Consider the following 25939-nt stretch of genomic DNA (forward strand, 5'->3'; position numbering starts at 1 on the left):
CCTCACTTCTCTGGGCCTTGGCTGCCTCCTCTGTAGATGTGGAAAGATGTGGAAAACCTTGGCTCCCTCAGGTCTGACACAGAGGCAGGGCCTCCCTCCACTTGGGAGTTCTAAGAGCTCTTGACAGCAGCGGCAGCGGGAAGAAAGGGGCGCAGGCAGAGTCTGGCATTCATGTTTATTCCAGGCTGTCAAGAGGGAGGTTCCTGATGCAGTGTCACTCCTCTTCGAGCAGTTTTTGCTGAGAAAGGAATAAAAGGTATAAGGGGGCAGCTGACAAGAGGGAAGGAGGGTGTGGAGAGGAATCTCTGGGGCTTTCCAGGGCCTCAGGGGGCTGCCTTGAGAGGGCGACGTTCTGGCCTCAGGGACCTTGGTTCTCATTTAGGGGTCTTTGTACTTTAGTGTGAGGGGCCAGGCTTTCTTCCAAGGTTTCAGTCTATATGGGCTGCTTTGACCAGGAAGGGGTTTCTCAGGTATGGATGTTGTGGGACTCCCCGCCAAGTCTGCCATAATATAGGCTAAGGAGTGCCCAACCTGAGGGGCACTGATGGTGGCAGGTGTGCTGACATGGCCACTAGTGAGGCCCAGCCAAGGGACCCACCTTGGCGCCGATGTCGCGGCTCTTGGCCCGCAGCTTGTTGACCTGGGACTCAGCGATGTCCGCCCGCTCCTCGGCCTCATCCAGCTCGTGCTGTACCTTGCGGAACTTGGACAGGTTGGTGTTGGCCTGCTCCTCCTGCGGGGGTCCGGGGACGGGGAGGAGGAGGTGAGATGCAGCAGGGTAGCTTGGGGGAGCTGGAAATCCCCAGCCTTCCAATCTGACGGATTCCCTGTCCCTGAGCCAGGAGCTCAGTGCTCTCACCCCTCAACTATGTCCCTGCAACTGCCTTGCTAAGGGTCTCCTGTTCCTGGCTTGGCACCTTCCTCAACTTGCCCAGCATTCAGAATCCTGCATGGCCACCCACTGCCCAAAATGAATGACATGCTGCCTGGTCAGTCCCATTCTTTTTTTTTTTTTTTAAAGCCAAGTGGGTTTTTTGTGTGTGTGTGTGTGTTTTTTAAGATTTTATTTATTTATTTGACAGACAGAGATCACAAGTAAGCAGAGAGGCAGGTAGAGAGAGAAGAAAAGAAGCAGGCTCCCTGATGAGCAGAGAGCCCGACAGACCCTGGGATCATGACCTGGGCTGAAGGCAGAGGCTTAATCCACTGAGCCACCCAGGTGCCCTGGTCAGTCCCATTCTGAACCGAGCTTCACTGCACCTGCCCAGCTCTGACTCTGCTGCTCCCAGCTGTCCGGTTTCCTGCACACGTGTGTTCATCGACACTTCACTTTCACACTTTACAGCCCACCCAGACTCTTCCCCCACTGCCCTATGGCCAGGGCCTCTCCTGGGCCCAGTTCCACAGCCACCTTCCAGCCTCCAGCACCATGTGGCCCCGTGGCCTGCTTAGCAGCTATACTGTCTTCTGTCGGGTCTACCGGAGTATGGATTATAAGCAGGTTGTAAGCATTGCCTTTGCTTGCTCAGAGTGCCTGCTCCAGCTCTGAGCACACAGGACGCGTGAAACGTCCAGTCCCCATGCTGGGACCGAGGCCCGTCAATTCTCACACAGGGAGATGTGTGTAGGGAGAGTGAAGAAAACCATGAACTCACCGCCTCCTCGGCCTGGCGCTTGTAGGCCTTGACCTTCAGCTGCAGCTTGTCCACCAGGTCCTGCAGCCGCAGCAGGTTCTTCTTGTCCTCCTCCGTCTGGGGGTGGATGGATGGGAGAAGCCAATTTGGGGGAGGAGCAAGGACAATCATTGTTCCCTCCTTCAATATATCACTGTTCTCCCCAGGCCTTAGCTGCCCCTCCAACCCTCCGATGGGCCAGGTGAAAGAGGGGGCCTGGGGGATTTCATCTCTGCCTTGACTTGTAGGTCAAAGGGCCAAGGCAAGGTCCTCAGTCTGGATCTAGAAAGCAAAGCGGGCTGAGGCCCTAAAGCTAGAAGTGGGGCAAGGGGCTCCTAACCGAATGGAATTCCTTCATCCAAAAATATGGGGGCATTGGGGCTCCTCCAGTCCCAGCCTGGAGCCCCGTAGATTCTCTTGGCCAGTGGTCTGAGAGTGAGCCGAGAGGAAAATGAGGGGCACGGGATGAAGGGGGTACTGTCATAGTCAGACCATTCTCATCTATCATATATATACTGTACTAGGCAGATTTGGGCACCAGGATCACTGGCTCTAATGTCACCTGACCATGTCTAGCTCCTCATCATTGCATGGACTAGGGTGCCACTCCCACTTATGTACACAGTACACCTGCTGGTCTCCCCAGCTGCATCTCTTTCTCAGGCCTCTCATATTCTGCTGTCCAACGGACCAATACCTCCTTTCCTCGCCCTTTCTTCCCGGGTGCACTGGGAAAATAACAGGTCAAGGGCAAAAGCTCTGAGTTACAAAGGTGCAGGTCTTAGAACATTTTGGGATCATCTTTATCTAAGGTCCCACAAGTTCCATGGAATATCTGAGTCTCCTATTCCGAAAGTGCCATACTACATCCTTCCCTCTCGGGCTGGCAGAAAGATTCCATGGACGGTGCTAAAGCCTTCATGGTAGCACTTTGGGTTCTTAAAACAAAACAAAACAAAACAAGAAAACCCAAGGAAATGCTGGTTAAAAGAGCTTTCAGGAAGTAGAGGTAGGTTCTCCACTCACCAGAAAAAATCATGGACTCAAGCCAAACAGACTCCAGGGAATGTGCAAGAAAATTAATCTAAAGACAGCATCTCAAGAAGTAGGTGCCAGGGAGTTGAGTGGTGCACCTGGACAGCGGCTGTGCCTGGGGCCCGTGTGGGTTGGGAAGTGAGGCAGGGGAAGCGCTTTCATATCCACTCTTTCCTGGCCCCCAGAGCAGCCCCCATGCCCGCACCTGGTAGGTGAGCTCCTTGATGCGACGCTCACTCTTCCTCATGCCCTTGATCGACTCCGCATTGCGCTTCTGCTCAGCCTCCAGCTCGTTCTCCAGCTCCCGCACCCGGGCCTCCAGCTTCTGCAGCTGCTTCTTGCCGCCCTTGAGGGCGATCTGCTCAGCCTCATCCAGCCGGTGCTGCAGGTCCTTGATGGTCTGCTCCATGTTCTTCTTCATGCGCTCCAGGTGGGCGCTGGTGTCCTGCTCCTTCTTCAGCTCCTCGGCCATCATGGCAGCCTGGGGGCAGGGGGGAGGTCTAGAAGAACAGGGCCCAGGGCCCCTGGTCCCTCCAGGATCGCTGTCTGCCCAGCCTGGGGTTTGTTTCCCGAGGCCCACCCACCCGTGCAGCTGCAGGAGTCGGCTTGTCATGGCATGGTGGCCTGGCTGGGACCCAGGGCCCTCGTTCCCATCTTTAGTGGGGGGCGGGGGGGAGCAGTCACTCACATCGGTGATGGCCTTCTTGGCCTTCTCCTCGGCGTTCCTGCACTCCTGCACCGCCTCTTCTACTTCTGATTGGAGCTGGGTCAGGTCTGACTCCATCTTTTTCTTTTGATTGATGAGACTGGTGTTCTAGATATAGGTAGAGGAAAATATTAATATATACTTTGTTACTAGATTCTACACCTTTAGCTGCAGAAAATTTAAACTAGTCATTTTTTATTTTTTAATTATTTACTTTTAAAGATGTATTTGTTTATTTGAAAGAGAGAGACTACGGGCATGAGTGGGAGGGGAAGAGGGAGAAAGAGAAAGAATCCCAAGCAGACTCTATGCTGAACACGGAGCCTGATGTGAGGCTCGATCCCAGGACCCCAAGATCCCGACCTGAGCCAAAACCAAGAGTTGGAGGCTTAATGGATTGTGCCACCTAGGTGCCCCAAAAAACTAGTTACTTTTTTTTTTAAGTCTTGCTTTTGTTTATTCCTTGGGCATTTGTTGTATCTTTGTTATTGTATATCCCAGGTTTTGTATCTGTTTTTCCTTTTCCTAAGAAAGCAGATATGTTCTATATGTTATATCTAAAATTACTCAGCTTTGAAGAAAGACTTCAAACCGGAAAGGGCCTATATGATTCTACTTCTGACATCTTTAGTGACGTGTCTCTTTAGGAGCATGAAAACATTCCAAGGAAAGTGGGAAAATTTTTTTTTTTTACCAGGACAATATCCTAGAAATGATTGTAGTTACAGAAAGAATATAGTGGAGTAAGGAAGAGGGGAGGGGGTCAGTGCATGACATCATTCCCACATGTACTAGATTACAGAGAAAAGTCCCACAGGACCCTGCCAGAAGATGGACACAAAAGCTCATGGCAGAGCACAGTTGGAGACAGGGTGTGTGGGATTGCAGAATGATGGTGCTCCCTTGAGAATTTGATTTGCGTATGGATGGCATTTGTGCTTCTTTAAACTCTCCAGATCTCCTCTTTACAGAGCAAAGGAGGCTGTCCTCTAGATCAGGGATGCCAGATTACAGCAAGCATGGCACGACTCCCAGACTTGTGACTTGGGTGAACATCACCAACCAATCATGACATCATTAGCTTTGAAGTACATGCCCCCTTCTCAAGGTAGTGTTTCCAAGAGCCCCCATCAGCAGAGGAGAGATGGCCCAGGAAACAGATTTGCCATCCCAGTTGGACACGCTCGCTCAGGGCATCCAATTCAGAACTTCTGTAAACGGGCTGGGCTCTGCCCCTTGGGGGCATCTTCGTGGGGTCCCGACCGCCTCACCTGGGAGTGCAGCAGCTGCACCCGCTCGCTGGTCTCGATGAGCTCCTGCTCTGCCAGCTTCCGAGAGCGCTCGGTCTGCTCCACCACAGCCCGCAGCTCCTCCAGCTCGGCCTGCAGCAGGTTGTTACGCCGCTCCACGATGGCGATGTTCTCCTTCAGGTCATCGTTGGCGTGGAGCGCGTCATCCAGCTGGATCTGGGTGTCCTGGGGTGGGGTGGGCGGATGCATGTTGGAGACCTGCACCCATCCCATCAGGGCTTCCTAGTCATGGTCTGACACACCCTATGTCAGGTTCACAAACCTTCTCTGTCAAGTGTAGGGCCAGGGCCACGGCCCCTCCTCTGTTGTCTAGGTCAGGAGGTTGGGCTGGTCCAGGACATGCTTAGGGTCTGGTTCTCTTTCGTCAAGCCTCCAAGCCCAGGAGGTAGGTGGCTCCCCCTTTCTCCTGTGTGCTAACCCAGGGCCCTCACCAGACCTGCAGGCAGCTCCCTTCAGGGAGTCCCCCACTCTGTTACCTTCAGATGGGCTTGGGCAATCTTCAGGTGCTTCTGGGACTCGGAGGCTGTTCTGTTGGCCTGGCTGAGCTGGATCTCCATCTCGTTGAGGTCGCCCTCCATCTTCTTTTTGACCCGCAGGGCCTCGTTGCGGCTACGCGTCTCAGCATCCAGGGACGTCTGCAGCGAGTCCACCACGCGCAGGTGGTTGCGCTTGGCCTGCTCCATCTCCTCGTCCTTCTCCGCCAGCTTCCTCTCGATCTCTGCCTTGATCTGGGTTGAACTCAGCTGTGCCCGCAGGATCTTGCCCTCCTCATGCTCCAGGGAGGCCTAGCAGGGGGTGGGGCCAGAGGGTTGGAAGCGGACAGTCAGGGTATGGAGCGAGGATGGGAGGGAGGTAAAGGAGGTGCTGGGTATCAGCCAGGACTGTGGCTTGGAGAGGAAAGCCTGGGGAAAGACACAGGAGGTGGGACCTGCATCCCAGGATGTCCTGGGCTTCCTCAGTCAAGGAAAGGCCTTGGACGTCACCAGTGCCAAGACCCTCTAGGACTAACACCACACCATCCTGAACTTCTAAGTCTCATAGGAAAGGGGGAGGTTTTCATAACCACACACTCCAAGCTTCATTTTTGTTTCCCGGGTCACTTACCTTTCAGTGAAAAAAAGCTAGATGCCCCCAAATTCAGGGCCCTCTCTGGGTTCTCTAAAAACGAACAGTAGCAATAGCAAATTGGGCAGGAAGGACACACGCATGTTGGAGGCATGTATTAAATTTTTAAGTTTGTGATCTCATTTAATCTTCATAACAATTATGCATAAAATCTTATTGGGTATGCATATTAGTTCCATCAAAAATAAGAAAACTAAGGTACAGAGGGGTTAAGAAACTTGCCCAGTAACACAGCAGAGGTCCTGAAGCCAAGTTCCAAACTCAAATCTGCCTGATTCTGAAGCCCACACTCCCACCTACTGTTTGAGGGGTTATGATGATGATTGTATTTCAACTTTATAAACACGGTAGGTTTTATAACCTTTCTGCCCATGATCACACAGTGATGTTTTCCTTGGTGGAGACCTTGGCTTTGGAGGCAGTCATGGTATTGGGCTAGTGGGCAGACTGAGAGAAGGGAGCTAATAAATTTTGTCTGGGGATGAGTATCACCTGCTGGTGAAGAAGAATGGGGAGTCAGAGACAAGAAGGGGTGGGTAGGAGTGGGTATGAAGTAGGGGTGAGGCAGGACCAGGCTCACCTCAGCCTCCTCCAGGGCTGACTGCAGCTCTAGCTTCTCAGCCTCCAGCTGTTTGCGGACTTTCTCCAGCTCGTGAGCATTCTTCCCTCCTTCTCCCAGCTGCTCCGTCAGGTCGGAGATCTCCTCTGGGGGAGGGGCCCGGGCCGCTCAGTTGGGGGCTGCCATGGTCCCCTGATGGGGGACGCCCCTCTTGGAGCCCCTGAGTGGCGCCACACAAGGAGGCGTGTGGGTATCAGCCAGCCCCTCCCCGGCCTCTCCAGCCCCAGCGCACCCTGGAGGTTCTTGTTCTCCCTCTTGAAGGTCTCCAGATGCTCCAGGGACTCCTCGTAGGCGTTCTTGAGCTTGAAGAGCTCTGTGCTGAGGGAGCGTGCCTCCTTCTGTGAAGACTCCAGCTCGGACTGGGACTCCTCATACTTCTGCTTCCACTCGGCCAGGATCTGTGGGGACCCAGTTCACTGTACAACCCTCAGCCCCAGCACCAACCGCCCCCCCCGCCGCCCCTGGTCCTCCAGGGCCTGCCCAGGCCCCTCTGCGGGGCTCAGCCTCCTCCCCAGCACCCCCCGCCCCGTCCCCCAGGAGAAGGTCCCTGGCTTCCTGGTGATGCTGGCCTCCCTGCTCTGCCCCTGGTCGAGTCCCCCAGCCTGGGCCTACCTTGTCAAAGTTCCTCTGCTTCTTGTCCAGGGCCGCGGCGGCTGCGTTGGAGCGCTCCACGTCCACCATCAGGTCCTCGATCTCATTCTGCAGCCGGTGCTTGGTCTTCTCCAGCGAAGAGCACTTGGCGTTGACGGCCTCCACAGCCTCCTCAGCGTCCTGCAGCCTCTGAGCCAGCTTCTTCCTGCCCCGGGCAGTGAGCGTGTGTGTGTGTGTGACTCTACCTGGGAACAGCGGGCCCTGGGAACCCCCTCCTCCCTGGACCAGGGTGACCCCATCCTCCCTTCACCACAGCTCCTTGGGACCCTGAGCAGCCCTTCAGGCCCCGGGTCACCAGCCTTGAGGGACCCCAGCCTGCAGGTCGGAGGAGGAAATTGTCCTCCGTCTGTGTAGCGGCGTCTGCGTGGCAGCCTCCTCCCCTCCCCACGCCAGGCTGATCGATGGAAGCTCCTCTGACCAACAAGCTTTTTGCTCGTCTTATACGTGAGCATCAGGTATAACCCGAGCCAAAAGCTCATGCGTCACAGGAAGTGAGTCCGGGCCAGCCAGGTTCACTCAGAGGCCAGGATCCAGGCTCCCTTTCAAGCACCTCTATTCCCACCCCGCTTCCCGCCACTTCTCCCACCCTCCTCAGATCCCCTTCCCGTGTCCATTCTGCTTATCTGCCCCTGCCCGCCCTGCTGTCCTCTTGCTCCCTCCTCTTTTAGAATCAGGGTGGTGAGGCCCAGGACTCACTTGGCCTCCTCGAGCTCCTCGGTCCTCTGGATGGCGTCTGTCTCGTACTTGGTCCTCCACTGCGCCACCTCTGAGTTGGCCTTGGACAGGACACGCTGCAGCTCGGCCTTGGCCTCTGTCTCCTCCTCGTACTGCTCGCGCAGCAGGTCACAGTCATGCCGGGCGGACTGGAGCGCGTGGGCCAGTGCGTTCTTCGCCTGCGGAGGGGAAGCACCAGGAAGAGGGCTTATCTTCCAGGAAGGTGGGAGGGAATGTGCCCCCCACCCCGATCATTGTCTAGATCCTTTTCATATCCATGAACTTCGAACAAGCCCAGCCTCACTCATTCAGGGTGAAGGCTGGTATGGAAATCTCAGCATCTCAGAGCAGCTTTCCAGCTTGCCCACCCCTTGCACATAAGGAAATGGCAATCAATGGTGTTCAGGTGTGGCTTAGCTGGAATGTAGAGGAACCTAGCCTGTGGGGGTGGGGGTATCAGGGCTTTCCGCCACAGACAGAGGCTTCTCTCCAGCCTCCGAGTTCCATTCATGGTGTTGATGTAATTTAACTACCCAGGGCTGCCATCAAGCCTGTCCCATTGTCCCATAGCTGGGCCTCACCTTGCCCTCCTCCTCCAGCTGCCTCTTGAGGTCCTCTAGTTGCTGGGTATAGGAGAGCTTGCCTCGAGTCATCTGGGAGATCAGTGCCTCCTTCTCATCCAGCTGCCGGGACAGCTCACCTGGTGGTGGGAACAAGAGAGCCTCTGTGGCCTGTGGAGGGGGCAACTGGTGCCTGACCCTGAAGCAGGCACAGGGCCGGTTAGGGGAACCCACCATTCTCTGTCTGCAGTTTGGCTCGCTGGGTGGTGAGGTCATTGAGGGAGCGTTGGGTCTCTTCCAGCTTTGCTCGGTACTCATTGGCCTGGTCCTCCAGGGTCCGGGACATCTTCTCCAGGTTTGCCTTCAGGCAGTAAGGGACAACTTGTCATGGAGAAGGAGCTGAGTGGACCAGAGAAAGGAGGGGAGGACCAAGGTGGGGAAGCACAGGGCACAGAGAGCTGCTGGAGAGCGCAGTCTGAAAGGGGTGCATGAATTAAAGGAGGGAGGGTGAGGAGCTGTGGGGGGAGGCAGGGAGGGCAAGGGAGAGAGTGAGACAGAGAGCAAGGGGTGATGAAGGAGTGACAATGAGAAGACAGGGCAGAGAGAGTGGAGGAAAGGCCGCTGTGAGGGGAAGGGGGTGAGGACGGTGAGCAGGCCACCCACCTTGGCCTTGATGATCTGCTCCATGTTGGAGGTGACGTCGTCCAGCTCCAGCTTGAACTCGCTCTTCTCCTTCTCCAGCTTCTGCTTCACGCGCTGCAGGTTGTCGATCTGCTCGCTCAGCTCGGCCACGCTGTCCGCGTGCTTCTTGCGCAGGGCCGCCGCCGTGGCCTCGTGCTGCAGCGTGGCCTCCTCCAGGTCCCGCCTCATCTTCTGGAACTCGGCCTCGCGCTTCTTGTTCATCTCGATCTGCACGGATGTGGCCCCGCCGGCCTCCTCCAGCCGCTCGCTGATCTCCTCCAGCTCCCGGGACAGGTCTGAGCGCAGCTTCTCCACCTTGGCCCTGGCCGTGCGCTCAGCCTCCAGCTCCTCCTCCAGCTCCTCAATGCGAGCCTGGCCCGGGACACAGAGGGCTCAGACCCACTGCCTGGAGCCCTCCCTTGGGGAGCGCCCATCCCATAGCTCTAGAGCATTCAGGTTCCTCTAGGGCAATGGTTCTTAACTAGGGAAAGCTTTGTACTGCAGAGTGTAGTTGGTGATGTCTGTAAACACGTTTGCTTGCCATGACTTGCCATTTAGTGGATAGAGACAGGGGGTGCTGCTAGACATTTCTGTAACATATAGACCATCAGTAACAATTTGGTCAAAGCTGAACCCTCAAGGCATCTAGGCTCAGTCTGAGAATCTGCAGCTCTGAATCCTAAGAATCTATGTTTGGATGGGGATTCCGAGATCCTATGAGATCCCGAATCTCAAAGATTCCACAGATTCATTAGGCTCTGCTCTACTAGACATAAGGCAGGAAAGCCTGCACTTGTGTCCTACAAATATTTGCAACAATATGCCTTAATCCAATAAAAATTTTTGTAATCTTCCAAGTTAACCACACAGTCCTGTCAATCATATTCTTGACTCCCCAGGGTTTGCCATATTTATGCCTGGGCTTGGTTCCTCCTTAACTGTTCCCTTCCAGGCTGGGTGAGTGCTAGTGGGTTTCTCTTATCATCATCATACCCCTTTGGCCTTAGCCCTGGCCTTGACTAAACTGGGAGAATGTCCCATTTGTCATTTTGATCCGTTCCCTGACCAGCCTGGAGCAAAGGGGGAGCATTGATCAGTGGGATCCTTGCATCGGTGGTTGTGGACAGTGTTAACAGGATGCTCGTGGGTGGGTTCTGGGAGCAGGAGAGAGCCTCTTCTTGGGAGTCTCTGCTCCCGAGATGAAGGAGGTGGGACTGTGTGCAAGAGCCTGGGCAGGAAGAAGGAGGAGCCACAGCCCATTGCCAAGACCTGGTGAGGATAACAGCACTGTTGTTCTGGGTCTAGGAGCCAAAGAGTTTGCCTCAACCCAGACAGAAGAAGAGCCTGGAGAATGTCCTCATAATCTAGCTAAAACCCACGAGGCAGGGCATAGCTCAGCAAGACATCCTTTTTAGTAGGCTTGTTTGCCTCCCTCAAAGAGCCCTGCTAAAATAAGACATCATTGCTTTAATGGCAGAAGGCCGGTGATCCCCAGTGCCAGATGAGGGCTGGTGGGGTCTCCAAGGCTGTCTGGAGCTCTAGATACTGTCTAGAACCCTAAGCAGTTCCTGTATCTTCAGCTACCTCACCACTGAGCTCGCCATTAGCTGCACCAGGAAGAACTTCACCTGATTCTCCTTCAGTTTCTTCTGCAGCTGAAGGGCCAGTGCCTGCTCGTCTTCAATCTTACTGTTCTGCTGATTAATGTCAAATTCTTTCCTGGAGAAGAAGTGGGGGGTGGGTGACAGGTGCTCTTCCTTCCTCTGTACTCATTCTCTTCTCTTGCCAGGGCATGCCAAGACCAGCCCCCTCCCTGCTGGCCCAACGGGTGAATGCAGGAGAGTCATTTGATCCCCTCATTCACACTGTGCCCAGGACAGTCATGGCCAGTGGGGCTGCAGCACCCTGTGCTCTAACTCCCAGGCCAGACATCTCCACTAGACCTTCCTGGTCAGCTCAGGCTCCTACTTCTTGATCTTTTCTTCCAGCTGCAGCTTGTCATTCTCTAGGTCCATGATGCTCTCCTGGGTCAGCTTCAGGTCACCCTCCAGCTTTCGCTTTGCTCGCTCCAGGTCCATGCGGACCTTTTTCTCCTGCTCCAGGGATCCCTCCAGCTGGTGGGAAGAAGATAATAAATGAGGTCTAGAAAACCTGAGATCCACAGTGTATGCTCCTCTGTTCCCTTCTAAACTCAAAGTCCAGGAGATTGGAGGACAAGCCAGCAGAGAAATACTTGCAAGCACAAAAAATTCTGAGCCCCAGTCTAGTGAGGAACTGCGAAGAACAAGAGCCCCCAGGGGTCATAGAAGTTGGTTTAGGTATCATAGAGTCCCTTGGCTATTGATATTGCCAGCAAAATCCTGACCTGGGAGAGACAAGCATGGTTCTTATTACTCACATCATCCACCTGCTGCTCCAGCTTGACCTTAGACTTAGTCAGTGTGTTGACCTTGTCCTCCTCAGCCTGAAGGTCATCTAGGGCCTGCTGGTGGGCCTCTTGCAGAGCCTTCTTCTCCTTGGTCAGCTTGGCAATGATCTCATCTAGCCCAGCCATTTCCTCTGTCAGGTTCTTCACCTGTGGATCAAGAATCCCAACCCCTTCAGGGTAAGAGGTCATTGGCCTGGAGACATCTATGGGGATGTCCAATGCCAAGGACTAGGACCACACCATGGTCTAGGAATCCTAAGACCTGGGCTAGAGCCAGAAGGAGCTGCCCTCACCTTGTTCTCTGTTGCATGCTTCTCCTTCTCCACCTTGGCCAGCGTCAGCTCCAGGTCATCAATGTCCTTCTTGAGCTCAGAGCACTCATCTTCCAGCTTGCGCTTCTTGGCAGTGAGCTCCGCATTCATCTCCTCCTCATCCTCCAGCCTCTCGGTCATCTCCTTCACCTTGGCCTCCAGCTGGATCTTGTTCTTGATCAGCTGGTCACAGCGCTCCTCTGCATCATTGAGGTTATCTTGTTCCTGGGAGAAGAGGACAGAGAGGAGACTTAGTGATTAAAGAGAGGAGAGATCCAACGTCTTAGTTCCTGGGGATGACATGGGCTATAATCCAGGGGAGGAAAGTGGAGGAATGAAGAGATTGTCATGAGGCGATGGCCTCACCGCCTGCACTTGGAGCTGGAGGTCATTCTTCTCCTGCAGCAGGGACACCATCTTCTCCTCCACCTCCTTGCGGCGAGCCTCTGACTTCTCCAGCGCCTCCTTGATGCGCCCAAACTCCTCTTTCATGTTGGCCATCTCCTTCTCTGTCTCTGCACTCTTGAGCAGCGGCTTGATCTTGAAGTACAGCTTCATCCAGGGCCAGTTCTTGACCCCCATGAAGGCCCGGATGTTCCACTGGATGACCAGCAGGGCATCCCTGGTAAGGAAACATGGAGGTAGGAAGGGACACTCTGAAAGGGCACTTCATAAACACAAAGCAGCTGCACTCAGCTCCCAGCCCCTCTAAAGCTCATAGGCACCTGAGGACTGGAGCCCTGTCTTGTTGCCTTGATATACACCCCCACTCCAACATTACCACACTGAATATGGAGTTGCTCAATAAATATTTAATCGAGTAATTCAACAAATGGGCAGTTTATATCTTCCCTACTAGGGTGTTAGTAGTAATGAAAGCACCGCTCACAGAGTGTCTACTAAGTTCAATGTTTCTAATCCCATAAGAACCTCAAATATTTTAAACATATTTTGCATGTAAGAATATCTATAGTATATATGTAAGTCATGAAGCATGAAACAAAATGACTACATATGAACCTGCCAATCCTTCAAACAATAACTAGAGCATTGCCCATGTTGGCTCTCCCTGTGGGATTTTCCTCGTCCCTTTTCCTGGTCCCCCCACCAGAAACAGCCACTATCCTGAATCTTGTGTTTTTCATTTCCTTACTTTTTCAAAACATATTTTAACCGTATATGTATGTGTCTTTAAACAACATGTCACTATTTTTTTTATTATCTCTGAGTTTTATAAAAATTGCATTACACTGTATGTATCCTTCTGTGACTTGCTTTTGTTCACTCAATATGCTTTTGAGGTTCAGACACATTGTACCATGTGGCTGTAAGTCCCTCCTTCATTGCTCTATAATATTCCACTGAACAACCATACTATTTGCCCATTCCCCTGAGATGGAAACTGGGATCGTTTCCAGATCTTTGCTGTTTTGGTCAATGCTCCTGTGAAGATTCTTTTTCATCCCATGCTTCATCCCATGGGATTGAAACATCCTATGAGATTCTTTTTCATCCTGTGGGATCTTTTTTCATCCCATTCATTCCCATTCTGTGGGAATGCACTTAGGAGCGGAACTGGAAGCTATGCAATTGTTAAAGTTTTTTTTGCGGGGGGGTGATCGCTATACCCAAAATGGGGCTCAAACTCATGATCTTGAGATCAAGAGTTGCATGCTCTATGGACTAAGCCAGTCAGGTGCCCCTGCAATTGTCCATCTTTAAAAGATAATGATAAATTGTTTTTCAGGGTGGTTGTGCTAATTTACCCCATAAGTGGGTCAGATTTACTGATTTTTGTCAAGCTCGTGTTTTAAAATGGTATCTCACTCTTTATGGGGGAATTTTCTAGCATGGTAGTCATTTGCTCAAGCCAGCTAACAATTGACGAAGTCAGGGTTTGAACTCAGGTCTTCTGAGTCACACCAGTTAGCACTGCTTGTCTACCTTTTACACCCCTGCGAAAGCCTCACCCTTTCCATTGCCTCACCTGCGCTCCACGATCTTCTTGAACTCAATGCGCATGAGCAGGCCCCGGGCTTGTGCCTGGATGCGGGTGATGATGCGGCTCAGCCTCTCATCCCGCATCTCCTCCAGCAGCCCCAGCAGCCCCGCCTTGAAGAACACCTGTGGGCCAGCAGTGGGTGGGCCGGGAGGGGAAAGAGGAGAGGTTGCTTTTAAGCAGTGTAAGGCCAGTGACAGCTGGAGCTGGGACAGGGGCACTGGATGGTCCATGGAGAGGGGGAGAAGGCAGTTCAGAGATGGTCCTAAGATGACTGGTAAAAGGGAAGGAGCTGTGAGGTGGGGACCCAAAGGATAGGAGAGGTCCCTCTGTAGTCAGCTCGCCTCCTCCCTTCCCTCACCTTGGTGTGGCCAAACTTGTACTGGTTGTGGTCAATGTCCAGGGAGCCCAGCAGCTTCTCTGCCCCTTTCCTGCTGTCAATGAACTGGCCCTCAGGGATGGCTGTCGGGTTCAGGATGCGGTACCTGGAGAGGGTGGTGCCCCGAGTCACTCATGTTCTGGACCAATCTGCTCTGCCCACAGCACTCAGGGCCACCTGTGGACTTGCTTCCCCACCAAGTCTTCCCAGGCTCCCCCTGCTCCCTGAGCTCTGGGGAGCCCCCGTACCCACCTCTGCCGGAAGTCCCCGTAGAGGATACGGTTGGGGAAGCCCTTCCTGCAGATGCGGATGCCCTCCAGCACACCGTTGCAGCGCAGCTGGTGCATGACCAGGGGGTTGTCCATCACCCCTGCAGCAGGAGAGAAGGAGAAGGTATTGGCCTCAGGATAAGTGATGCCAAGTGCCCTCCCCAAACTAGACCCTTGCACATGGCTCACCTGGAGCCTTCCGTTCATTGGGGATGATGCAGCGCACAAAGTGAGGGTGGGTGGTCTTCAGGTTGGTCATGAGCTTATTCAGATTCTCCTGGGGGTGGATGAGAGTGGGGAGTCAGGAGCCACAGGGACCATCTTTTTGGGCCCTGGGCCCCTGAGCCTGTCTCCAGAATTCTCCAGGGGACCAAGAGTTGACATGTCATTTATGATGTGAGTTCAGGATTCTATAGAATTTACATGCCCAAAATGACCATGTAGTTCTAGCTTCCTTCCTCCCCAGACTCAGACAATCAAATTAGGGTAACACAGCCAAAGGACTGGACCTGTACACCATGGGCCCCCTGGCATCTCTGAGCCCTTCTTACCCGGTGGAGGGCCGACACTGTCTGAAAGGATGAGCCCTTTTTCTTGCCTCCTTTGCCTTTACCGCTGTCCCCTAATAACGAGAGAAGGGATGAGGAGTCAGAGTTTAAAAGCAAAGGAATGCTCGGCCAGGGTCAGGGCACTGCTTCTCACTAGCCATGTGACTTCACAAAGTGATTCTCCAGGTCTCAGTTTTTCCACAAGAACAGTGACTGCCTCTCTGGGACAGAGATTAGATACGCTTGCTTGCCACACCGTGGGTGCTGAAATAGTATGAGTGCTCCTCTCCCACTTTCTTCTTCGAACCCTACCCTTCATGCTTGCATCTTTCTGAGGTCAGCCTTCCTTCTTGTAGTTCTTCCTCCTCTTCCCAAGCCACACCCTTGCTCATCCTTCTCTGAAACGGACGTTCATCTGTGCTCCCAGGTGCTCAGTGATCCTCTCAAGGTTTACCGAGAACTCCCACAGGCACAGCTCTACGCTGGACCTGGCACAGCTATGCATGCCACCTTCACTAACTTCCAGGTGTTCAGCCTTGAGGAGACTCGACCAAGACCCATAATACAGAATGGAAAATGACTCTTTCATAAACCAGCTGCAGAATGACTGCTGTGAGATCTCCTGACCCCCATCCCGTGACTCACGGGATCCCTTCTCTCCGCTAGAATCCTGTGCTTTGAAGCCGAGGGCCCCTGGTCCCTGGCAACTCCAGAATTGCTCTAGCCCAGGGCAGGGGCTGCCCTCTTACCGACATCAGCAGAAGCATAGGAGGAGAAGAGGGTGGCCATGAGCTTGAGGGAGGACTTCTGGTACAAGCCCACCACCGTCTCGTTGAGCGGATCTTTGTTCTTCTCCAGCCAGCCCAGGATGTTGTAGTCCACGGTGCCGGCATAGTGGACCAGGGAGAAGTGGGCTTCCTGCTTCCCCTTGACATTGCGTGGCTTCTGGAAGTTGTTGGACTTGCCCAAGTGGTTGTCATAGAGCTTGGCCTTGAAGGTCATGTCAGTGGCCTTGGGGAACATGCACTCCTCCTCCAGGATGGACATGATGCCCATGGGCTGAGAGCAGGGGGGAGTAGAGAGAGCATCACTATGTGCCCTCCCAGGTTTCCAGAGTCCCACACCTTGCCAATGGAAAAGCCACAGCCCGGTAGATCTGACAGGCCACAGAGTATCTGTGCTAGCACCTCTAGTCCCAATAGAGGATGCTCATATTCCAGGAATTAACCTAAATCCAATTCTATTCAAATCTGGCCTATAACCTCTTTCTGCCTCAGTGGACCTAGTGAAGAGCCCTATGCTCCCAGCCATCCTTCCATGTCCCAAAGGCCTTGCAACAAGCCCCTTCTTCTTGGAAGGCTCCTTGCCCCAGGGACAGGTGTATTTCCGAGGTGCCAGACTCTGCTTAGGTGAAGGGTAACTGTTCTTCAAAGGATGGTTAGAGGGATCCATGTTCTACAAAAACATCCTGCTCTTGAGAGAGTATGATGGTTCTTGACTTTCCTTGGGGCAGGAATCCTAATGAGCATCTGATTAAACTAAAGATGTTTCCCTGGAAAAATGCATGTAAACACGTGTGTGTGTGTGTGTGTGCGTGTGTGTGCGCACGCACGCCTGTGCGTGTGTGCGTGTGCGCGCGCACACACACACACACACACACACACACACTTCCATATATTTTCAGGCGATTCTGAGACCTCTGGAGGAGCAGCACCTTGGATAACCACCCAGAGCTTCTGGGAAGCTTTGGTTTTCTGAAGGGCACTGGCTGGCTAAGTGAGGGAAGATGTTCCAGGCTCTGGTCTGTATCAGCAAAGGCACACTGAGAACAAGCCAGCACTGGGAACCTCACACTAGCTCTGTTCTTGTCTCCTCTGAATCTATGGACAAGAGGGGCTGAAGACCCTCAGCTATCAGGAAGAGGCTGGGAAGCCAAGTGTCAGATCCAAAGATCCTACGGTCAGCCTGGGATCTTTCCATAGATGATGCTTCTCATGGGCTGTCAGAGGGGCCCGTTCTCCGTTCTCCCTCTCCTCACTACGTCCCCTTCTTAAGACTTTGGGAGGTGACCACCATATGGGAAAAGGTCTCAGGTCCTGGGGAGAGGAGAAAGGAGCTCATCCCATGTATGCCCATGACTTCATGGTGGGTAGGAACTGGGCTTGAGAGAGGCTGGGGATTCTGGGACTTCAGTTTCTTGGCTGTAGAAGGGATAGCACTGCCACTCTGTCTGGAATGACAGGGGACGGGGACACAGACAGCGGGGGAGGCAGCACCTTCTCAATGAGGTCGATACAGGCCTGCAGGTCCATGCCAAAGTCAATGAACTCCCACTCGATGCCCTCCTTCTTGTACTCCTCCTGCTCCAGCACGAACATGTGGTGGTTGAAGAATTGCTGCAGCTTCTCGTTGGTGAAGTTGATACACAGCTGCTCAAAGCTGTTGAACTGTGGGTGGGGGGGTGGGGGCTGAGTGGGTCAGGCCCACAGGAGTCTGAGCAGTCTGTGTGGTCTGCCCTGGTCGGTGCCCAAGCCCAGACAGGGGTGTGGCCAGGCCCCTGCCCTGTCAGGTGGGGGAGGGGTACTCCCCTGGAAGACAGGACAAGGCATCTGTTACCGCTGAGCCCCGCAGCCTTTCCCAAGATTGGCCGTGATGGTCACAGGTGAGAACAAGTGAGTCACCCTCCCCTCCCCCCACCGCACATGTGTGCCTAGGCTCCCCCACTCACATCGAAGATCTCGAAGCCGGCGATGTCCAGGACCCCTATGAAGTACTGGCGTGGCTGCTTGGTCTCCAGGGTGGCGTTGATTCTCGTCACCATCCAGTTGAACATCTTCTCGTACACGGCCTTGGCCAGGGCCCCAATGGAGTAGTACACCTGCTGGACGCTCTGCCCCTTGGTGACGTACTCGTTGCCCACTTTCACCCGAGGGTGGCACAGCCCCTTGAGCAGATCGGCTGAGTTCAGCCCCATGAGGTAGGCGGACTTGTCGGCATCTGGAGGAGAAGGAAAGAAGTCAGCAAGCACTTACAGCAGACCCTCTTTCTTTCCCTGCTCTGGGCAGGGCCAGAGACCTTCTGAAGCATTGGTTCAGCTGCCCTCACTAAAGAGTTGCATATCCAGGCCTGGAAGGGTACCAAGCTTGCCAGGGGGCATGTAGTCACCAACATACAGAGTCCGGCTGGCGCCCAAGCCTCCTCCTCATCTGTCCAGAACCTCCCACCACCCAGCAGTTCCTGCTGCCTCTGTCTGTAACGTCTGCTTGGTGCCCCCGGTCTGGGTCGTGGAACAGCACTGCTGTGAGCACCTTCTCACGTCTCCAGGGCACAGACTCTGGCTGACGGAGATGGGCCCTGCTCCCTGCCTCCTTTGCTCCCATCCCCAGATCTGATCCAGGACCGGGCCCGTTCCATTCTGGATCCATGCAGTGACCAACTTGGTATTAAGGTTCCTAACAGCAAGGCCCTCCCCACCCCAGCTCTCAACCTGTGCCATCCAACATATGATCTCTATTTAGAAGAAATGTATTTGATTCAATTTCAAGAGTTTTGTGATAGCTGATGACTTGTTCTCATGAAAGCCAGGCTTGGCATTTTGATCTGGAGAGATACAGAGAAGGAGTCCTTGAAGGTAGGCTAAGAGGAAGGTTCTTGGGCATTTGTCTGGCCCTATTAACACCTTGACATCTCCTTCTCAAAGAATTCCTACAATGGCCCCAGAGTGAGCTAGGAAGACTGTTGTTCCATTTCACTGAGGAGGAAACTGAGGCCCAGTGAGGTATGCAACATGTTAATGGCAAGCTATATCCTGACTCCTGGCCCTTACCTCCCAAACAGTACATGGCACGGGGCCTGAAAGGGACCCATCCAAGGGCTGGGCAACCTCCACATACACACTAATGGCCAGGATGTGCAGAGCTCAGAATCTGTGCATTTCTGAGCTTGGCTGAGTCTTGAGCCTAGGAGGAGACATCCCAACTCACTTCTGGTCAGTGCAGCTGGGGTTGAAGAGTTGGCAGGATTGTAGGGGGCCTCCCTGCCTGCCCGTCTCTCACATATCCTTGTCCCTCCCTGGCTCTCACCCCATCCATCTACCCCACAGGCCTCAGGCCCCCAGGAACCAGCCTGTCTGGGGACAGTGGTTGACCTCTGACTAGGCTCTAATGAGGAGAAAGCCTGGAGGTCGGGCTGGATGGTGGTGGGGCCCTGCCCCTGGGACGAGGTACTGCTCTCTGACCATTTGCTTCTCATACTTCTGGCTTCCTCCCACTTTCTCCATCATGGTCCTAATTACCTTAATAAACTAGGTTGTCAGCCTAGCTCTTCAAGAATTGTTGAATAGCACCACTGTGGGACCCAGCATGGGAGACCCTGCTCCCAGAGGACGATCTCCTCCTGACAGGTGAACACCCAGCACCTGCCCCCACCTTCGGTGCCATCTGGCTCAGCTTGCTCTTCCCGCTGCTTCTGCTTGAACTTCATATTCCCGTAGTGCATGATGGCGCCCGTTAGCTTGTAGACTCCAGCTTTCTCCTCGGAAGTAAAGCCCAACACGTCGAAGGCGCTCTAGGACAGAGCAGGAGAGGCAAAGAGGGAGGTTGGGTTTGGTGGTGCAGGAACCCTCGGGAGCTCTCATGTTGCCTCCTCACTCACATCTGTGGCCATGAGCTCCTCGGAGTCATCGATGGAGGCCACAGACACCTCTCCCTGAGACACGAAGGCGTAGTCGTAGGGGTTGTTGGTGACCAGCAGCATGTCTGTCCAGGCAAGGAGCAGGGCAGGGGACAAGGGGACGGGAGAGGGCAAGGGATGGGCAGAGAGGGGTTGGGAGGAGGGCATGGTGGGGTTGGGGCAGGGACAATGAGGAGAGGACCAGGAGCAGGGAGAGAGGAGGACAGTCAGCAAGGACCATGCAGAGAATCCAAAAGACATGAAAAAGTAGGCAGGGGACTGGGGAGGGAAGACAGTGGGAGAATGACACCTGGCAGCAGGGGAGGCATGAAGAGGAGAAGGGGAAAATCAACCAAGAAGAGGAGAAGATACATGACAAAGAAAGAGTGGGGAGAGAGGCAAGAGGAGACCCAGGCCGATCTGAGATGGGGAAGGAAGAGAAGACCTGAGCAGACTAAAGGAGGAGGGAGAGGAATGGGGACAGGTGAGGAGGAGGAGGACACCCACCCTACCTGGGGAAGGCAATGGGGGCATTGAGGTATAGACAGGCTCACCCAGAAGCTCTGGCTTCTTGTTGGACAGGATCTGGTAGAAGATGTGGTAGTTCCTCTCAGCCTTCAGCTGGAAGATCACCCGGGACTTCTCCAGGAGATCTGAAGTCAGGAGAAGGGAGGAAGGCAGCAGATAAGGATGGGGAGAGAGTTGATACAGCAAATGGGTGTAGATTAGGGGAGAAAGGCTCTTAGAACAAAATGGAGAGAGCCAGGGGAAGAGGAAAGAAGGTGGAGAGGGAATGTTGAGTTAGGGTGGCCCAGCTGGGAGAGAAGGCAGAGGCAGAGGACACAGAAGGGCATGCACGGCTCCCTGCCATACTCACAGGTCTCTATGTCTGCAGAAGCCAACTTTCCAGTGGCTCCAAAGTGGATCCTGATGAATTTCCCCTGCAGGTGGATGGGACAAAGAGTCAGGGAACTGGCCAGAAGGGACAGAATGGAAATCTTGGACCTCAAAACAACCCAGAAAGCCCTGGGTAGTTCTGGGAATGTTAATGACTTCTTTGGTGTCCCAGATTAGTATCAGTAAAACAGGGAAAAGTATACCCATCTCCATATTACTAGATGTGTCTGAGAAGAAACAACAACACAGGAATGAACACAGATACAATGCCTCCTGTTTGTTCCTCTGGTATGATGTCATCAATCCTTTCAGTGACCTGCGAGGTAAATATTTCTACCTCTGTGTTACAGACAGAGGATCTGGGACTTAGGTGCAGGGACTTGCTGGGCAGGTGGGAAGCTGGGGAATTGGCTCCAGCACCTATGATCCCTGCCCACTTCCCATGTGGAAGAGCGCTGGAAAAAGTCATTTGGAAAATCTAGAATGTGCTCCAAATCAGCTCCATTACTTGGTTATGGAATCGCTCTGGTGACTCTGGGTCTCTTTTCTTGAGTTCTCCGATCTCAGGGAGCCGGGCTGGGTCAAGAGGGTTTAAGAGTGTGTGTGTGCACACGCGCACCCTTGTTGATATCCCAGAACCCAAATGCAGGATGATCACCTGGGTGTGGTGACTGTTGAGAAAACGACACCCCCCACCCCGCTTTTCTTGTCCAGGCCAAAAGAGGCCAGTTGGCAGCTGTCAAAGGCACTCACAAAGCGGGAGGAGTTGTCATTCCGGACGGTCTTGGCGTTGCCAAAGGCCTCCAGGGCGGGGTTGGCCTGGATGATCTGGTCCTCCAGGGTGCCCTGTGAAGGCAGCAGAACCCCGAGGGTTTATCTTCTGTCCACCTCCAGCAGTGGGGAGGGCAGGGGGCTATACTGGTCCTGGGGGATGGGGGTGGGGCTGGATGGATGGCAGGTAGGTCTCTGGCTCCAAAGGGCCATATTCAGACATCAGAGTGTGTGTCTCCTTCCAGGCAGGTCTTGAGCATTGGGCTCAGTGGTGCTGTACCCACTGTCCCCCAGGGCAAGGCTAGGGGTCAGCTGGGTCACTCTGCCCCCAGGTCCCTCTGCTGAGCCTGTGGCCCACCCCGTACCTTGTTTGCACTGGCATTGTCCTTCTTGCCACGGTCACCTATGGCCGCGATGCTGGCAAAGTACTGGATGACACGTTTTGTGTTCACAGTCTTCCCTGCACCGGATTCTCCACTTGAGGCAAGAGGGACCCATCAGAATCCAAGATTTCCCCTATGCTCCATTTGGAGTTCAGCCCCCTGCACCATCCTCCCTCAGGATCCCAGCCTTCTACATTCCTCTACCAGGGCCCAGGGCCCTGCAGAATTTGCATATCATTGTAGATCACTCCGACACCCCTCTGAGAGCCCAGCTCCCTGTACTCCTTGCAACCAAAACTTTAAACCTTTCCTCCCCTCTGCACCCCCAGGAATCAGCCTGGGTCCCCCCCCCCCAAGTCCCTATGTGGGTGGATGGCATTTGCTCACGTAATGAGGATGGACTGGTTCTCCCGATCTGGAAGAGAAAAGAGGAGAGGCAACATGGTCAGGTCCATGGGTACAGGCCTGAGGGAGCACGGGTCAGGGCTGTCAGGCCCACCTGTCAGCATGTACTGATAGGCGTTGTCAGAGATGGAGAAGATGTGGGGCGGCGCCTCGCTCCTCTTCTTGCCCCGGTAGGCGGCCACCACCTCGGCGTTGTACACCGGCAGCCACTTGTAGGGATTGACGGTGACGCAGAAGAGGCCCGAGTAGGTCTGGAGCAGGAGAGGGAACAGGCGTGAGGGGCTGGAAGGGGATGCCTGGGTCAGGTGGGGACAGGCAGGGGAGTCCCTGGTCACCCAAACTGGCTCCTCTCTTCCTGCAGCTGACCAGGGTTAGGGAGGGGGCAGAGGGGAGCTGGGGTCCCTTGGAGAATCCTGACCCCTTGCCTTGAGAGAGTGGCGCTGGCCTACTTTGTCGTCCACCCAGGGCTGGCTTCCTGCCATGCGCACTCACATAGATCATCCAGGCTGCATAGCGCTCCTTGAGGTTGAAGAGCACAGCAGGCTCGTGCAGGAAGGTCAGCATGGCCATGTCCTCGATCTTGTCAAACTTGGGTGGGTTCTGCTGCAACACCTGGTCCTCCTTCAAGGTTACAGTCTGGGGAGGGTACACAGACAGGGATGACCGCACCCCCCCACCTTGACAGTCCTTGCTCGCCACCCTCACGCACTTACCTCCTCCCAAAACACAGTCTGCAACCTCGATCCCCCAGCTCTCCTCTGACCAGCACCCAAGCCCTGCCCCATGCTTTCCCCAGACGACTTAGAGCTCACTGTGTCTCCCATCCCAGGGTTTCCGTGTCTTGCCGGTGCCCCAGGGCTTGTGACCATGAGCAGCCCCTTTCTGTCCCTGCTTCATGCACCTAGAGGCAAACTTGGTGGGGCTGGCAGCTGTCCAGTCTGGGCACATACCTTACCCTGACTCCTGGGGGCACTGCTTGTGGGCTTCAGTGGCTCAGGGCAAACCTTGCCCCGCTGGGAAACATCTCTACCACCAACCTATAGTCCCCATTGGTCACCATTAAGGTGGTTCATGTGACACCAGTCACTTTGCCATGCCCTAAGATCTTCAGACCCTGCAGGTAGGTATTCTGGTATTGTTTCTGGACAGTGGAGGAAGCTGCGGCTAGAACAATTAAATGGTTTACCAGCTTGGTAGACAACCAGCGGCAGAACTGGCACAACCCCAGCAGGTTGTGACCTGTTATTGCACACCTCATTGGGACCCAACATTCAGTCGGCAGGTCTGAGGACAAATGGTGTGAGCTGCTGCTAGTGACCAGTGACGACCCTTACGACTTGTGAGAGGAAGCAGGTACTATGGACTTCTGAGCACTGGTCACTAACCCCAAGACTGAGCGTTCAGCTCAAGAACTCCTGCTTTTTGTGTTCATCTGGTTCTAAGAGTTTGCTCTTGGTTTGGGTGAGGTGAATTTGGGGGAGCTGGTCTGTGGAGGAAACTGAGGCACAGAGAGGTGGGGATATGCATACAAGAATGAACTTTACTTGATACTGTGCCTCTGTCTTTTTTATCTCCAGGACCCCACTGAGGCAGACGCCAGTGGAGGTTCCGCCCACCTCCCGGTCCCAGCATCTTCCCTGGCGAAGAGCACGCCCCCCTGTTCCACTGCTTGGGTCCATCTGAGAAACGTCCGAGTTCACACCCAAGTGCTAAGTTCCTCGAGGGGTCATGTCTGGCACTCCTACTGGCTTTAGCTCTTCTCCCAAGCCCTCAGCTCCCACAGCAAGTGGCCTCACCCTTGCAACCCCCCACCAAACCTTCTCTCCCTTTCTCTGGCACTATGCCCCACACACCTTGCCATTCTCTGTCTCAGCGGTGACCTTGCCTCCCTCCCGGGACAAGATCTTGGCCTTCACAAACTCCTCCTTGTCATCGGGTACGAAGCACTCAGTGCGGATGTCAAAGGGTCTAGTCTGGGCCTCCAGACGTTCCTTCTCTGATTTGCGGAGGTACTGGGCTGCCGCCCCAAAATCGGCCATCTGGGCATCGGTCATTTTGGTGCTTCCCTGCGCTTGAGACAGAAGGGCCAACTGAGACAGTGGAACCTCCTCCCGTGCTCTGCACCCCCACTCCCTGCCACCCCTCCTCACCACCTGTCCCTCTATTCTGCCCTACCACTGAGGAGACCCTGGCCTGGGTCCCGTCCTCCCTGTGCTTCAGGTTCTCCTTCCTTTGCCCTCTGACCTGACGCAGAAGGAGACTCTCTAAGGGTCTGCGCTGGCTGGAATTGGCTGGTGTTCTGAGGTAGGGGAGGTTCCGAGCTGCCTAGAGGAGAGACGGGGGCCCCGGTCCAGCAATCTGGCTCCCACGAGAGGATTGGAGGGGTTCTCACCTGGTTATCTCTTCACGGAGAATCCTGAAGACTCTGGACCATGGGTGGAACCACAGAGACCCAGGCGGGCAGAGGGAAGACCAGACGAGGAGAGAGAACAGTGGAGAAGGGTCATCGGGGAGAAGTGAGCCCGGAGGATCGACCCAAAGAGCCGGACGCGCAGGACCGACCGAAATGGGGAATTTGGGAGAGAGAAGAGGCAGAGAGCCGGTAAAGAAAGGATGCAGAGTTGGTGAGAGCACCAGGGGTGGACAGGGAATCAGAGTGGGAGATAGAGGTGAGAAGATTAGAACACACATGCACGCCGACAGGAAGGATGGGCCAGGGAGACAGACAAAGAAGGACAGGAGTGACAAGTATTGATAAAGACCAGGAGATAACATAAAACCAGACAAAGAGCAGAAAGCTATCCAAGGAGGGAGGAAGATGGAGGGCAGAGCATGGAGGATACAGAAAGTGGGGGACAGCAGAGGCAGGGAAAGAAAGGTAGATCAGAGGAGAAAAGAGTTTTCTGGGTTTTCCTTGGGAACCACCCCTCTGTCGGTAGGAACTTCCCAGGGTTGGGCAAGGCAGTTCTAGCAGAACCCTTGGGTCTCAGACCAACCTGCACCCCACTCCCTGAGGTGGGGGCTCCGGGGACTGGACGCAGAGTCCACCAAACTCTCTCTTACCTGGTTCAGAGGAGTGTCTGTCTGTCCTGGGGGAGCCTTCTCCTTTATATCCTGCTGCTCCCAACCCCTGCCTAAATTTGGAGTCCTTCCGGAGGGACCCTCCCTCCCACCTCTCTTCCCTCCCGGCTCCTCCTCCCTTGATCCCTTGGCTCTGGAGGTGACAGGAGGACAGCAGTGCCTCTAGATTTGCCCATGAAAGGTCTGTCACCCTAGCCCCTCTGGCTCCAGGGCCTTTTTTTAGTCCTTGGGCACATTCCTTTCCTCCAAAGAACTGATGGGCAGATAGTAGGAAGACAGGACCTTCTCGCACAAACGCCCCTGCCTGCCAGGCCCTTACCTTGGTTATTTTTAACCTGGAGGGTAAGCTGAGCACACTGGGCTAAAGTCACCTTCTCCTGCAGGCCAGATGCTGTCCCCTGACCCCAGCTAGGGGTTTCCCACTCTTCTACCCATTTCTACCCTGGCCTGACCTAACATACCCCCAGGCTGGGAACATCTGCCCACCCTCTCTGACCTGAGGTCCCATGGTGTTAGGGGCTGGGAGCTGGAGCTGGGATGCCCAATAAGGGGAATCTACTGCCCAGCTCCATGACTCAGTTTCCCTTTGTTAGAAAACAGATGTGTATGCTGCCCTCTCCCTGCACAAACTCAGTGTACCTGGTTTCCTTCTGGTCCCCAGATCTCCAGGCAGGTATTCTCCTGCGGACTTGAGGCTGTGCTGCTTCAGGTACATATCTGGAG

The 25939-nt window shown here is 54.3% G+C and overlaps 1 protein-coding gene across 2 annotated transcripts; it reads right to left on the reverse strand.

Moving 5' to 3' along the window:
• Positions 1 to 161: 161 nt before the first annotated feature.
• Positions 162 to 25214, reverse strand: MYH6 (myosin heavy chain 6). 2 transcript variants are annotated; one of them, XM_045067765.1, is made up of 39 exons: positions 25199 to 25214; positions 24528 to 24560; positions 23989 to 24206; positions 22628 to 22771; positions 22230 to 22386; positions 22118 to 22145; positions 21713 to 21824; positions 21330 to 21422; positions 20557 to 20620; positions 20234 to 20332; positions 19662 to 19765; positions 19436 to 19574; positions 17737 to 18005; positions 17285 to 17455; positions 15758 to 16067; positions 15012 to 15082; positions 14650 to 14737; positions 14444 to 14561; positions 14174 to 14297; positions 13801 to 13937; positions 12180 to 12435; positions 11796 to 12038; positions 11473 to 11649; positions 11043 to 11188; positions 10703 to 10793; positions 9057 to 9446; positions 8628 to 8754; positions 8415 to 8533; positions 7816 to 8012; positions 7081 to 7264; positions 6701 to 6866; positions 6430 to 6554; positions 5201 to 5509; positions 4686 to 4889; positions 3397 to 3522; positions 2914 to 3189; positions 1656 to 1751; positions 599 to 733; positions 162 to 238 (listed from the first exon to the last, which is right to left on the reverse strand). In XM_045067765.1, the coding sequence occupies exons 3-39, from the start codon at positions 24187 to 24189 to the stop codon at positions 215 to 217; spliced, it is 5820 nt and encodes a 1939-aa protein (XP_044923700.1). In that variant the 5' UTR covers positions 24190 to 24206; positions 24528 to 24560; positions 25199 to 25214; the 3' UTR covers positions 162 to 214. The 2 variants fall into 2 exon arrangements, with proteins under 2 accessions (XP_044923700.1, XP_044923701.1); XM_045067766.1 differs by lacking the exon at positions 25199 to 25214 and having other exon boundaries at positions 23989 to 24201.
• Positions 25215 to 25939: the final 725 nt, after the last annotated feature.

Source organism: Mustela putorius, unplaced genomic scaffold, assembly GCF_011764305.1.
Source record: "Mustela putorius furo isolate JIRA1106 unplaced genomic scaffold, ASM1176430v1.1 tig00003898_pilon_pilon_pilon, whole genome shotgun sequence".
Classification (NCBI taxonomy): domain Eukaryota; kingdom Metazoa; phylum Chordata; class Mammalia; order Carnivora; family Mustelidae; genus Mustela; species Mustela putorius.

Bases quoted from the DNA above. Each gene is read 5' to 3' on its own strand.
- MYH6 (XM_045067765.1), bottom strand. From the start codon at position 24,189: ATGACCGATGCCCAGATGGCCGATTTTGGGGCGGCAGCCCAGTACCTC. The intron at 12,436-13,800 runs GTGAGGCAATGG...TTTCCTTACCAG, and splicing joins AAGAAGATCGTGGAGCGCAG to GGATGCCCTGCTGGTCATCC. The intron at 8,013-8,414 runs GTGAGGCCCAGC...TCCCCTCCGCAG, and splicing joins AGCTGGAGGAGGAGGGCAAG to GCGAAGAACGCACTGGCCCA.